Below are 14,080 nucleotides of genomic sequence, written 5' to 3'. Positions count from 1 at the left end.
TTTTTCCACTCTGCTGCAACTCTCTCCCATAGTTCAAATAGCCCCTTTGGAGGACCTTGATAGGCAGCAAGTAGTCTTTTGAGTAATTCCCAGAGATGTTCAATGGGATTGAGGTCTGGAGACTGTGCTGGCCATGATAGAACAATGATATCATGGTCTTCAAACCATTTTGTAGCCAGTTTTGAGGTGTGTTTGGGGTCATTATCTTGTTGAAAGATAATGTCTTCTTCATCAATTCCTGACTCCTGCATGCTTTTGAGTAGACACTCCTCTAGAATGGAGATGTACTGCTCTGCATTCATCCTTCCTTCCACCTCACAAAGAATCCCCACACCATTCCACCCCATACAACCCCATACCATCATACTTCCTCCTCCAAACTTCAGTGTACCCTTGACTTCTCTTTCTCCTAATGGTTCTCCTGCCTTTTTCCACACATATTCCTGGCCATCTGACCCCATTCTATTGATTTTTTTGTTTCATCTGACCAAAGCACCTTCTTCGAGTCTTCCATAGTCCAATGTTGGTGCTTTAAAGCAAAGGCCAGTCTTCTCTTCCTATGAGCTACAGAGAGAAGAGGTTTTTTCTTCTTGGTTACAGCCTTAAGATTGGCTGCCTTGAGGGTGTTTCTAACAGTTTGGGTGGAGACAGGAGTGGAGATGATGTAATTGATGAACTTGGTAGCTTGGGTAGCATTTGAAGCCTTGCCAGATAGAATTTGGTGAACAATAGCTCTTTTGTTCTGTGGAGTAAGCTTGGGAGGACATCCCATTTGATGATTTTCTTTCTCTGGCATGTGCTGCTTTATGACTGTAGCAATAGTAGACTTGTCAAGACCAGTTTTTGAGGCAATTTGCCTAGTAGATAAACCAGAGGTACAGAGAACAAGGATATTATCCTTTTGAGCAGAGGAGATGGGCTTCATGATGATTATGTTGAATTTCATAATCTTATGTGGGTTTATATATTCAAATAATATTACAATCAGACCATATTATTGTTATGACACCACTTTAATTAAGAGTATAATGTATGAATGGTCTGATTTTGTAATTTTAATAAAAAGTCAAAAAAGTGTCCCAATGAGTGATGTATTTAGAATTACCATAGCTTGCCCATATATGGTCGGGTTGACACACTATATATCTCAGATTCTAGCTATTATATAGGGCTTTCGGACATGTCCCTATACCTTTCGGTTATTGTCTGGTTCTGCCTTGCTATTGTCCAATTACTTGAAAATGCATAAACATTCGGACACTTTTTTGAGCCACTGTACTAGAATACCTGATTATCACTGTAAAATATTTGAGTCAAAAAACTGTCCGCATGAGTCATCATTTTGTAAGCCTCATATATCCACCATATCTTGGCTGATTCCCACGCCATAGGGCTCAATTGGAAGCCCTGAAGTAGTACTCCAATATGGTACCAGCATTTCTTTGATGTGTCTGTACATTCTCATAAAATATCATAGATAGTGAAAAATGTGAAAACATGCGGACAGTTTTTTGAGCCACTGTATGAGACGAAGAGACTGCCCTGATGAGGGACGAAGACTGGGATAGATGACCACCATCGGCGGGTTGAACATAATTTTGATTTTCATCAAGTATACATGAATTTGCTGGAGCAGAGCATGAAGATCAATAGTGTCATAAAAAAAGACAACGAAACACAATCACCTCAAGAACAAGACGTAGAACGAACATAAGGATTGCAAGCGGGATCCCGGTCGTCCTGACCAACTGTTCACCACACAGCAATCCAATTCATCCTGATCAAAACATCAGAATCAAGACTGAGTGCAATCTCGAACTCGACATCAGTTGTTAGCGGACGACCATCGTAAGAGGCGATAAGAATTTCAGTGAAGCGGGACCCTGGACCCAAAGTATGGCCAAGTGAAGAGGCAATCGAAGAAGATACAAAGGAACACTGCGACACAGGATCAAACACAACAGACACAGGAAGATGACCAATAAACGAGGTCATTACAGTGGTACAATGTTGATGAGTACGATGGCGCTGGTAGGGGCAAGTTCAACGCATGAGCATTCAGGTCTAGACCGATCAATCAACACAGCATTTTGTTTTTATAGGGATAATGTTTGATCGATCTTCACAGCCACTTAACAAGTTTGGTAATCCCAAATCTACCGCAAAAGTTTTCCCATCAAATGCGATAAAACCCTCTACTGAAGTATCGGGAATATCTTAAGTATGTCCTATGTGCTCACAAAGATAAGAGGTTTCTCACGGGTTGAGTACCAGATAGGCAGAAATCACATTGTGAGGGTGAAAATATGCAATGCTGGGAGAATAGATCAAGAATGCACATCAAGTGCATCCTTAAAAATGGGTCAAAAGCTCTGTCACACAATGCAATATTATTATTTTGGTAATTATCGATCATCAGTGTAGACGTAGTGCTGCCGTGGTCCGGTCCTGAACCACGGTTCGAACCTGACCAATGGTCAGGTTTGTCCTTGGTTTGGTCCATGGTTCTGAATTTTGTGTGGACCGAACCGGAATGAGGTTCATGGTCCGCTGTCTCCCAAATGGTTCGGACATAGGTTTGGACGTTCCCAAACCGTTCTGAACCCCGAACCAAAGCTTCCTTGCGACATTGGCGAAGCACACACTTATGGTCATTTTGACTTCTGGATCCTCGAGATTTGCACCGACTTTGAATTCTGTCTGGTTCCCCATGGTCACTTTGACTTCTGGGATCCTTGAGATTTGTATCGACTTTGAATTCTGTCCGGAGGCTCGCATCCCGCACCTCCTGCTGTCCAATAAAGCTCAAGGTATGAATTAACCGTCAAATCAAGCGCAATAAACTCAATAAACTGATTGATATATTACATTGAGGTTTGGATGGACGCCAATGGTGATTCGTGTCACCAGGCGATGAGGTAGGAGCTTCTCGCAACACACAATGAGCTAAATTATTGAGATGGGACTTGTATAACAAGATTCCCTGGATTGAACTCTAACATCGGACCAACCATAGGGCAGAACAGTACATGTCCCCCGAGCCTTTTGATCAAACTCTCACTAAACCTGACATGCAGCAGGCACAATATCAATCCCATCGAGTATCCGGTCCATCTGCCTCAGATACTACGATGGCTGTCATGCTGTAGCACATGCCATCAATGTGCAAGACCGAGAGAGGCCCATTGAGGGCTGGGGAACCTCAGGTACGTTCTCTTCTCGTTCACCATGCCCTCAAATCGAAATGTAAGAATGAACATCTAATTACAGATACAAAACAGATTCGGTTGTTGTTTTGGTCAGTGATCTAGCAGAACAGCGAGCCTTGTGTTTTGTTTTGACCTTGTCTTCTGCTCGTGTATATGCACAGCGCTACATCATTGACCGCAACATTGTCATAATGACAGATCTGGTGACGCTGGTGGTTTCTTAGTGTTCATTCATTCACGCTTCGTTCTCGTGCGTCCGATTCAATTCACAGATCTGTTCTCCCCTTGTCCCCCCATCATCTGCAACACAGTGGGAAATATTGTGTGCCCGCGGCAGCACCGTAAGTGTCAGCGCATTGTGTACTTCGTGTGGAATAGAGCTGGAGTCGAGATTGCGGAATATCAGAAAGGACAAGCACGACATGGCTAAACTTTGGAAGGAAGGAAGCTGGACACGTCAAGGCTATCAACTCCGACGCGATTTCAACTGTGGCTAAGCAGCTGTTGGCAAATAAGCATCCCGTTCTACCTTTTTGGCTATTTGAGCCTACATGTTCATTAGAGATCGCATCACGCGCCGATGAATCTGCTGTGCTTGATGCAGCGCCTTATGGGCTTCCCTCTCGCAGGACATACAAGTAACTGATATCATAATACATGTCATTCATGCATCTAATCCTGGCACGTGAACGGTCCACACGGCAGTCTTGCCTGCTGTCGACATATAGTGCAAGAATGACTCTGAAGTTGTAGTCGACAGCCTGCGCAGATTTGCACGACAAAGACCCAGAAAATGAGTTCTTGTTGTCGTTACATGCTGCTAGTGAGTACTGCAAGCATGGTTGAAAGTTCCTTCCAATTATACAGTGTCTATGTTTTTTTTGCTAGCTGTAAAAAAAATTGGGTTTGGTTTGCATTCAAACCGAAAAAAACCGAACCTGACCATTTTGAACCGTTCGCAAAGGTCCAGTTCGAGGTTTGGCGAGTCTAGTAGAACCAGACCTAGGTTCGGTTCTCGGTTCTTGCTCAACCCTCTATGAACCGGACCAAACCAGACCGCGGCAGCACTATGTAGATGCATGATTTCACGATGTGTTAGCAGAACCATGATATAAGTACATCAAGGTTTTGTCGACGGTGGACCTCGATAAATTCATGTGCTGTAGCGTACTCCAGAAACTCGTGTGGAAAATATCATCAACACACCCAAACAAGATCCTCGAAAACAGCAATAAGCGACATGAAGAATGAAATGAAACCACAGGGCACATACTATGGTAGCCATGATGGCCAGAGTGTCGGCAAGTATGTGTTATAGAGAGAGGAACTGTCAGCGCTCAGAATTTGTGCATATTATATCTAGAAGACAAGTTGTATCTCAGTAAATGTCTTGAATGAGGTGATAAACAATGTATGTCTCGTCATGAATTCTGAACCTGCAAGGAGGGCAAAGCCGGGAGCACAGATTTTGCATCAGTATGGGCGACTGGTTCCATCCCTACGTATTATGCAATCAATGATATTAAAATCAGGGAGCGTTGAAGTGCCACAAACGAGACGAGGTAGACAGCCATCTCTCCTTTGGGAGCCTCGATGGCACTATAACTCTCTGGCGGCACTAAGTAGTCTTGGTTGAAAAGCTACGGTAGCGAATGATAAGTGATAATAGGTGTAGTTAAGTGGAGAAGAATACCTTGAAATGATGAATGAGTGCCTCGTTTTCATTCATCGAAGCATGGTGTGGCAGAACAATTTTGTCTTATTTTAATGAAACCCGTGGGCATTTTTTTCAGATGCTGAAGATGAGCATGGCTGAGTAAAATGAAATACATCAACACACACGGAACATAGACAAACCACTCACCGCCCAGTCAATTCAGTAACCTCTTGCAAGTCCTTATATGCATACATTAAGTCTCCCGCCTGCGTCTGTGAGTGAGATGAGAAGGCGGCGGTTAGAGTTGTATGCTGTGTGGTTCAGCAGTCCAAGGTTCTCTAGCAAGTCCAGATAGAACCAGGACTGAATCCTACAACAGAATGCGGTCCCACACGAACAAAAACCAAAACCAAACCCACAACAGCACAGGGATGAAAACACTTACTGGAATCCTAGCAGCAACAACACGATCCGCATCCTTTTGCTTTCGTCCTTCGCCACCCTCACTCCTACCCTCACCATCTCCCTCAGTGGTACAGCTATCAGCCCATATGCAGCTGCAGACCAGAGGTACTTGATCATCAAGTCTTCTGTCCATTTGTATGTGATGCATATGGGGTTAGTTGGAGGTGTGGGAAGAGAATGAGAATGGGTGAAATGTTGAAGGGGGAGGGAAGGATGAGGGTATTTGTGATGGGAAGTGGTGTTTTGGAGAATGAGAGGGGAGATCAGGTCCGTCGAAGAGGAGTTTAATAGAATGGAAGATAAGGAGGGACATTGATCATAATAGGAATGGATCAAAAGTTGGACATCTTGCAAGATAGAAGAGAAACCCCAAATGATGGCGAGTTCAAATTAGCTGTGAGTCGATATTAGTCGTGCTCGAGTCGGTTTGGTTAGACCAGAATGATTTCGAGCGAAGAATAAGCACAGATGCAAGCACAACTGGCAATGAACATCGCAGTTCATTCAGTTGGTTAACCAGCGATCTAGGGTATATCAGTTTCAAGAATATAGCCATGCTCGCTGTAACACACAATGAGTAAGCTCAGCATTCTGATTTCTCCATTAGTATCACTGCTGGGTATGCGTGATTACGCAGCCAAATCGACTTCTTTTGCAAATTTCACTGAGTACGCAAAAACATTGAACAAGATACTGGGTGATGCAACTCTTCTGTTTCGTCCGCAAAAATCTGAATCTGGCTGAGTATTGTTCTCATGATGCTATGACAGTACATAGTCACAAATGGTACAATCGGCGCCAAGGCCAAGCACCTCTGTGGCGAGCACACCTTGCACGAAGAAAGGTTTCAGATTGATTGAGAGATAGAAGGTTCGAGGCCCGGTAACTAGTCGTTTCCGTAGCTGCACAATAAGTTTTCTTTATATTTGTTATTCCCTTAATCACAGGCTTCGTACTTATCAATAATATTTAAAAGATTGAGTTTATGTACTTAGCCCTCAGAACTTCTCCCAATCACAACTAGGCTGGTATCTGGTTAACATTGTGCAAGATTGTACTCTACCTTGTGCCATCATCTAAAGTCTTGAAGAAACTTCTACTTGCTGTCACATATTTTTTAACCTTCTCCAAGCCTTTCCTCTTTTCTCTCAAACACTCTTAGTCACTCAGTTAACTGGTCTGGCCCACCATGTTTATCAACAGTGACAACCCCAAACCAGAAAACAACAAACCATGTCAAAAATCCCCCTGTTACAACCTTCGCTCGCGCACACGCGCTAGAGCTAGTTCGTTGTCAACTCCCACTTGTATTAAAAACTTCAAAGTAGGTGATTTCTTTGGAGATCTTGCTAACGAAGCGTTATCTAGTGCTCAAACTCTGGCGGAGGGCCTCGGTCACAAGGCCGTGCTGCCCGACTCTGTAGAGTCCCCTCTAACCTCGGTGGGGTGGCCATCGGAGGCTGAAAACCGTAGTTTGTCCGCAGCAGGACCCGTCCGCTCGCACAGCGACGTGGTCCGTGCGAGTAGCCCTGTCATTGACTTCAAAGTCGAGCAGGAGAGTAACATAGCCCTAGATGCGGTAACAAGTGTTGAGATCAACAATAATGTTCATACTCTCACTGAGAGAACAACCGAGCCCATCACCTTTAGAACCGCCAATGAGCATATCGAGTTCACTAGTGAGAGTGAGGATGGTGACGACTGTCCATGGGTCACAGTCGACCACAGAAGCTGCCAAGGTAGAAGCCAGGCCAAGAAACCTGATGAGCTCTCAAGTGAGCGAAATGAGACGGTAAAACCTACCAACAATAAAATTATCAGTGCCGACCGCTCTATGCTAAACGAGCGTGAAGGAAGCATTGATCAGCGCAAAATCACCCACTCCATGACCGAAGATGGGTCAAGAGGTGAAGGTCCATCTAAAGGAAAGGGTGTGGACCCAAGGAACTGGGGCACCCTGGAGAACGACGAGGAAATAGACATTGAGGGGCAATGAGCAGCCCTCGAGTCGTATAAAGCTGCCAGGACCCTAGCAGATGAGATCGCCTCCCCTTGAGATGAAATGAACGAAAATGTACCAAAGGAGAGACTCAGACACTCCCCAAGGACGGAAGACAGTTTCGATCAGGCAATTAGAGTCAGAGAAAAAAGAACAATCAACCTGGCAGTAAAAGAGGCAGAAAAAACGCCTGCGGAAAGAGTATGATCAGAAACTGAAGGAAGCGCTGTCGGGAGCTCAAAAACCGAAAGCAAAACTCACCTTCATGACCCCTCTGATAAAAGAAACAACCCAATTAACGAGCTGGTCGGAAGGGTAGTAAACCCGGAGACCAGCAGATGAGAGCAATGTCGAACACCCCAGGCCATGGAGCCAGTACATCAGGTAGTGCCCAAGTCATACATTGGGCAGGTGTTAGGACATATAGGTCAGGGAGACGATGATTCTTCAGACCCTGAATCGAGCTCCTCCTCGAACAGCTCCTCGAGCTTGAGCGACGAGACAAGCTCTGTTAGCTCAAGAAATGAAGCTCTCAAGAGGGGGAACAAAAAGCTAAAGAAACGTCCGAAAAAGAGGAGAAACAAGACTACCTTGAAACCCATAGCTCCTACAATGTACGACAGAGCAGTCAACTCCCACGTGTTCCATCGGTTCATCACCGAGGGAACTGCATATGTGAAGGACAGGAAAGTCCAATCCAAGAAGCGGGTATTCGTGTTATTGCACTACCTAAAGGGCAAAGCCCATGAATTCTACATCCGGGAAATTTCTGGAGACCCTTACCGCTGGAGACTCTGCGAGTTCTTTACCGAAATGTTCAACTACTGCTTTCCCATCAACTTTAGGACAAAGCAGCATGAAAAGTTGAAACAGTGCTTCCAGAATGATAAGTCTGTACGGGACTATGTGTATGAGCTCAATGAGCTATAGAACATGATCGGTGATGTAGATGACCGGGACACAGTATCTCGGTTATGGACTGGTCTATCAGCCAAAATGCAAAGGGAACTTTGGAAAAAGGAACTGAACCTGGAGGTATCTACCTTCAAGGAAGTTCAGGCTGCGGCCGAAATAATTGAGATAGCTCATTCCGTACTGATGGGGAGGGAAAAGCGATCTGCCCAGAAAGACAATACCGCTGCTGTCAAAGTTTCAAGCGTGACGACTTTGGGCAGAGCACCCAGAATAAAAGGAACTAACGCACCTCACCGAAGAGGTAGAGACAAGCACCAGAAAGAGAGGAATCTAATGTACGATTCAGGGATCCCATAGCCCGAAGGGCAGAGGATCGTCTACAGGGACTGAAATTCCCCTGGGATAGCTCAGACAATCGTTCAAACACGGTTGCCTGGGACGACCCGGATCGATTCTGGGTAACTAAGCTTAAAGATGAGGACACTTATGTCGTAATGGACTTCCACCACGATGGGTGCGGGATAGAAAAAATGAGGATATCGCGGCACCAGCTGGAGGATCCCCATTTTTGAATCGATCGGGCTTATTGGCTGTATCTAGGACGGCTCTTGAGCACACAAAAGGGCTGGAAAGGGCAGCAGCTGCATATGCAGGAGAAAAGATGCACCGACAAGAGGGCACCTATGGGAACCCTGATTGAGGATCGCATCGAGTGGTGGTTAGAGGAGTATATAGCTCCTACCTCAGGCTATTGGTCCTTGTCGTTGGACTGACATTTTGTCTGTAAGTGGATCAATGAGCAAACTTATCAGGTCACCAACAATGCCCTAGCGATAGAAACATACCTGGCGAGAAGAACGGTCTTGCAGTGGCATTGGAACCCCGGAAGATGGTATTGCCGCCACTTAAGGAAGGCAGCCCTGGAATTACACAAGGACTTGTCAATGGTTCAAGACAACATCTATGTAGGACTTAATGAGTTGTTTGACTCAACAGTCAAGAGGCAGCGTGCCCCAAGAGGCGTGTTGCTAAATAATGATGAGTTAGCATCCTACCAGGCGACTGCACCGTTTGATGAGTGCACTGTCTATGGAGTACAAGTAGTGCAGGGCATGTACCCAGTGTTACAATGGAATTCAGCAACGACCAGGGATATGATGAGAGCTATCCCCAAACCAATAGTGGTGGTGGTTCATGTGAACGGGCAACCCGCCCGGGCGCTAATAGACACTGGATCACTGGCGGATTTCATTTCCCTAACAACAGCTGAGCAACTGCAATGCCAACTTACCATGCTGGAAAAGCCCCTAACGATTCAGTTAGCCGTTCAAGGATCCCGGTCCAAGGTGAACTATGGGACCGAGGTTCAATTTCAGTACCAAGGTACAGACTATTGTCGGTACTTCGACGTGATCAACCTTCAGAACTACGATCTGATACTCGGAACTCCGTTTCTATATCAGCACTGTGTGATGATCGTGTTTAACTCACCTAGGGTAATACTTGGGAGCATAGAGCCACTCCCGTTGAAAGGCAGTGGGGTGACAACCCTTGAGTCACGAGCAGTGGAGGTGCTTGAGGGCGAAATTGAACAGGCTAGAAAGCACCTGTTAGAATTAGCGAGGCCCCTGTGCATGAGAGCCACGGACACAAGTCTGCCCCCTTTGCAGGCGATAAATCACATGGTGCCCCTCATTGATGAAAACAAGGTATACCCGTGGCGACCCTCTCATTGTCCCGAACCCATGAGACCCCAATGGGCAGAGAAGCGAAGTGCATACCTTGCGTCCGGGCGATGGCAAATGACTAGTGCCAGAATTACAGTCCCTATGCTCTTTATACGGAAACCAGGGACCAACCGCTTGAGAACTGTGGTCGACCTTCGTGAACGCAATAAAAACACGCGTAAACTAACCTCACTGTTGCCCAACATGGACGGAATTCTGAGACAAGTTGCTAGGAAAACGTACCGCTCTTTGATGGATAAACAAGATGCCTATGAGCAAATATGGGTTGTGCCAGAACATGTACCGCGCATGGCTATGACCACACCAGATGGTAATATGGTTAGCCATGTCCTGCAGCAAGGGGACTGCAATGCACCTGTGACTTACCAGGCGGTAATGAATTATTTGTTTGGCGAATATATTGGGATCTTCATGGATGTGTATCTGGATGATATCATTATATATTCAGATACGCTGGACGAGCACATAGAGCACATATGGAAGATCATACAAATTCTGGAACACAAGCAGCTCTTTCTGAGCGAAAAGAAGCTCAAGTTCCTTCAGCCCAAGATGAGGATCCTGGGACAAATAGTGAGTAATGACAGGATCCGAATGGATCCCAACAAAGTCGACAATGTTCTGAAATGGAAACTACCTACCAATCAGGACCTCTGCCGTGGTTTTATCGGTGCAGTGGAGTATTTGGCCGATGATATACACAAAGTGCGGATCCCTTTAGGGGTCCTATCAGCGGTGTGTGGTGATACAGTCCCTTTTCATTGGGACAAGACCGAACAGAGAGCTTTTGAGGAAGTGAAACACTATGTTGCGGCGTGTTCAACTGACAGTAGAGTACCACTCACCTATGGTCCAGGTCAAGAGCAGGTCTGGATGATGACAGATGCCTGCCCAACGGGGGTTGGGGGCGTCATAGCTCAGGGGGCCGATTGGCGCAAAGCAAAAGTTGCTGCCTTCTACTCGGCCAAGCTGAACGCCACGCGGCGCAACTATCCTGTCCATGAACAGAAGTTGTTGGCGGGCATTGAAACCATGCTAAGACACCGGGACATTCTGCAGGGATGTCCTTTCGTCTGGTTGATGGATCATAAAAGTCTGACTCACCTGTTGAATCAGAAAAATTCAGGCGGATTCCACATTTCAAATCCTCTGGAAGTCAGGGGGGCACTTGCATTGTGTCTGGTTCTTGGGATGACACTGTCCGGCTGTGGGATGCAGCAACAGGGCAGCCATTGGGCAAGCCCTTGCGGGGGCACACTTCTTGGGTTAATTCAGTCTTGTTCTCGCCGGATGGCACTTGCATTGTGTCTGGTTCGGACGATCACACTGTCTGGCTGTGGGATGCAGCGACAGGGCAGCCATTGGGAAAGCCCTTGTGGGGGCACACACATTCAGTTCATTTAGTCTCATTCTCGCCAGATGGCACTCGCATTGTGCCTGGTTTGCAGGATCACACTGTCCGGCTGTGGGATGCAGCAACAGGGCAGCCATTGGGCGAGCCCTTGCGGGGGCACACAGATTCGGTTAATTCAGTCTCATTCTCACCGGATGGCACTCGCGTCATGTCTGGTTCAGAGGATCACACTGTTCGGCTGTGGCATGTTGTAGCTCCTGAGACCTCCTCATTCCCTCCAGATAGAATTTGCAGCCCGCCTCACACACAACAGAGCTCTATCAAGTCAACCAATACTTGGGAAAATTACTTCATTTGCTTCTCATCCAGCCTGAACCATGCACTTCACAACCCTGCTGAGATACTCGTGGGCACCTCTCATCATCATTCCGAGTCAACCCCTTTCATGCTGGGACACGATGGATGGATAGTAGGGCCTGTTCGTCGGCTCCTTTTCTGGGTACCTCATGGTTCCCGAGAGCCGTTTTATAGTCCTGGAACCTCATTGGTGATCCTGTGAGGAGGTATAGAGCTTGATTTGTCCCGCATGGCACATGGGAGTCACTGGTCTAATTGCTACGATCTGTGAGTATCTAGCTGCTCTACTGTCCCCCGCAGTTGCTAAATCAATATATCTAGCCCTACTTTATTATAGTAGTTCGTTCATATAGATGTTAGATCGACGTACGTGAAGCATATCATCGAGTTCGTTTTGTGCTGATCTCAGCTGCTAAAAGCTGTCACCGAGATGCCCCGGTGTATTGTGGGTGATCAAATTAGGTTACTCTTCGTTACAGGTGTTTCATTGTCCTTATGTATCTCCCGCCTGCGGCGCTGCGTCCTGTGTGTGAACATATTTCCCTTTCTTGTGTGACGTGTTCTATCCTTTAAGCTTCAAGATCTTAAGTATGTCCTATGCGCTCACAAAGATAAGAGGCTCCTCATGGGTTGAGTACCAGATAGGCAGAAATCATGTTGTGAGGGTGAAATATATCTGCAAAGTACTCAAGAGATAGGTTAATACTGAACGTGCAACACACCCTTATATGCAATGCTGGGAGAATAGATCGAGAATGCGTATCAAGTGCATCCTTAAAACCGTGGGTCAAAAGCTCTGTCACACGATGCAATATGATTATTTTGGTAATCATTAGTATAGATGCATGATTTCACGACGTGTTAGCAGAACCATGATATAAGTACATCAAGGTTTTGTCGACGGTGGACCTCAATAAATTCATATGCCATAGCATACTTCAGAAACTCATGTGGAACGAAATATCATCAACGCACACAAACAAGATCCTCGAAAACAGCAATAAGCGACATGAAGAATGAAATGAAACCACAGGGTACATACTATGGTAGCCACGATGGCCACAGCGTCGGCAAGTATGTGTTATAGAGAGAGGAACCGTCAGTGCTAAGAATTTGTGCATATTATATCTAGAAGACAAGTTGTATCTCAGTAAATGTCTTGAATAAGGTGTTAAACAACATACGTCTCATCATGAATTCTGAACCTGTGAGGGTGAAGCTGGGAGCACGTATTTGCATCAGTATGGGCGAATGGTTCCACCCCTACGTATTATGTGATCAATGATAATAAAATCAGGGAGTGTTGAAGCGCCCATACAAGACGAGGTATACAGCCACCTCTCCTATGGGAGCCTTGATGGCACTATAAGTCTCTGGTGGCACCGAGTAGCCTTGGTTGAAAGCTACGGTAGGGAATGATAAGTGATAATAGGTGTAGTTAAGTGGAGAAGAATACCTTGAAATGATGAATGAGTGCCTCCGTGTTTTCATCCATTGAAGCATGGCGTGGCAAAACGATTTTGTCCTGTTTGAATGAAACCCGTGGGCATTTTGTTCAGATGCTGAAGATGAGCATGGCTGAGTAAAATGAGATACATCAACACACACAGAACATAGACAAACCACTCACTTCCCAGTCAATTCAGTAACCTCTTGCAAGTCCTTATATGCATACATTAAGTCTCCCACCTGTGTCTACGAGTGAGATGAGAAGGCGGCGGTTGGAGATGTATGCTGTGCGGTTCAGCAGTCCAAGGTTCTCTAGCAAGTCTAGATGGAACCAGGACCGAATCCTACAACAGAACACAGTCCCACACGAACGAAAACGAAATCCAAACCCACAAAAGCACAGGGATCAAAACACTTACTGGAGTCCTAGCAGCAACAACACAATCCACATCCTTTTGCTTTCGTCCTTCGCCACCCTCACTCCTACCCTCACCATCTCCCTCAGTGGCACAGCTATCAGCCCGTATGTAGCTGCAGAACGGAGGTACTTGATCATAAAGTCTTCTGTCCATTTGTATGTGATGCAGATGGGGTTAGTTGGAGGGTTGGGAAGAGAATGAGAATGGGTGAAATGTTGAAGGGGGAGGGAAGGATGAGGGTATTTGTGATGGGGAGTGGTGTTTTGGAGAATGAGAGGGGAGATCAAGACTGTCTGAGAAGAGGAGTTTAATAGAATGGAGGACATGAAGGGGCATTGAGCATAATAGGAATGGATGAAAAATTGGAGGTCTTGCAAGACAGAAAAGAAAACCCAAATGATGGCAAGTTCAAATTAGCTGTGAGTCGATATTGGTAGTGCTCGAGTCGGTTTGGTCAGACCAGAATGGTTTCGAGCGAAGAATAAGCACAGGCGCAAGCACAACTAGC

At 45.9% G+C, this 14,080-nt stretch overlaps 3 protein-coding genes across 3 annotated transcripts; 2 read left to right on the top strand and 1 right to left on the bottom strand.

Annotated features, from left to right (window-relative positions):
- Nucleotides 1–2,647: 2,647 nt before the first annotated feature.
- EDB91DRAFT_1086440 (uncharacterized protein) lies at nucleotides 2,648–3,851 on the top strand (the record flags this gene model as incomplete). The annotated part of the gene is made up of 6 exons (XM_041316048.1): nucleotides 2,648–2,810; nucleotides 3,150–3,206; nucleotides 3,282–3,298; nucleotides 3,371–3,421; nucleotides 3,482–3,550; nucleotides 3,588–3,851. 6 exons carry the CDS (start codon nucleotides 2,648–2,650, stop codon nucleotides 3,849–3,851), a joined length of 621 nt encoding a protein of 206 aa, XP_041171763.1.
- Nucleotides 3,852–11,904: 8,053 nt separating this feature from the next.
- Nucleotides 11,905–12,265, top strand: EDB91DRAFT_1164070 (uncharacterized protein). Its single transcript, XM_041319919.1, has 2 exons — nucleotides 11,905–12,040; nucleotides 12,124–12,265. The coding sequence occupies exons 1-2, from the start codon at nucleotides 11,941–11,943 to the stop codon at nucleotides 12,258–12,260; spliced, it is 237 nt and encodes a 78-aa protein (XP_041171762.1). The 5' UTR covers nucleotides 11,905–11,940; the 3' UTR covers nucleotides 12,261–12,265.
- Nucleotides 12,266–12,997: 732 nt separating this feature from the next.
- EDB91DRAFT_1086439 (uncharacterized protein) lies at nucleotides 12,998–13,709 on the bottom strand (the record flags this gene model as incomplete). The annotated part of the gene is made up of 3 exons (XM_041316047.1): nucleotides 12,998–13,107; nucleotides 13,394–13,497; nucleotides 13,573–13,709. 3 exons carry the CDS (start codon nucleotides 13,707–13,709, stop codon nucleotides 12,998–13,000), a joined length of 351 nt encoding a protein of 116 aa, XP_041171761.1.
- Between the last annotated feature and the right edge of the window lie 371 nt (nucleotides 13,710–14,080).

The sequence above is a fragment of the Suillus paluster genome, assembly GCF_016628075.1.
Source record: "Suillus paluster strain FC165 chromosome Unknown EDB91scaffold_95, whole genome shotgun sequence".
In the NCBI taxonomy this organism is placed as follows: domain Eukaryota; kingdom Fungi; phylum Basidiomycota; class Agaricomycetes; order Boletales; family Suillaceae; genus Suillus; species Suillus paluster.
The sequence above is the reverse complement of the archived record's forward strand: the minus strand, read 5'-3'. Positions and strand labels throughout refer to the sequence as shown.

What these genes read in the sequence shown, in the direction of transcription:
- EDB91DRAFT_1164070 (XM_041319919.1), top strand. Translation starts at nt 11,941, where the DNA reads ATGGGAGTCACTGGTCTAATTGCTACGATCTGTGAGTATCTAGCTGCT. An exon ending in TCTAGCCCTACTTTATTATA is followed by an intron (nt 12,041 to 12,123) that starts GTAGTTCGTTCA and finishes AGCTGCTAAAAG; the next exon opens with CTGTCACCGAGATGCCCCGG.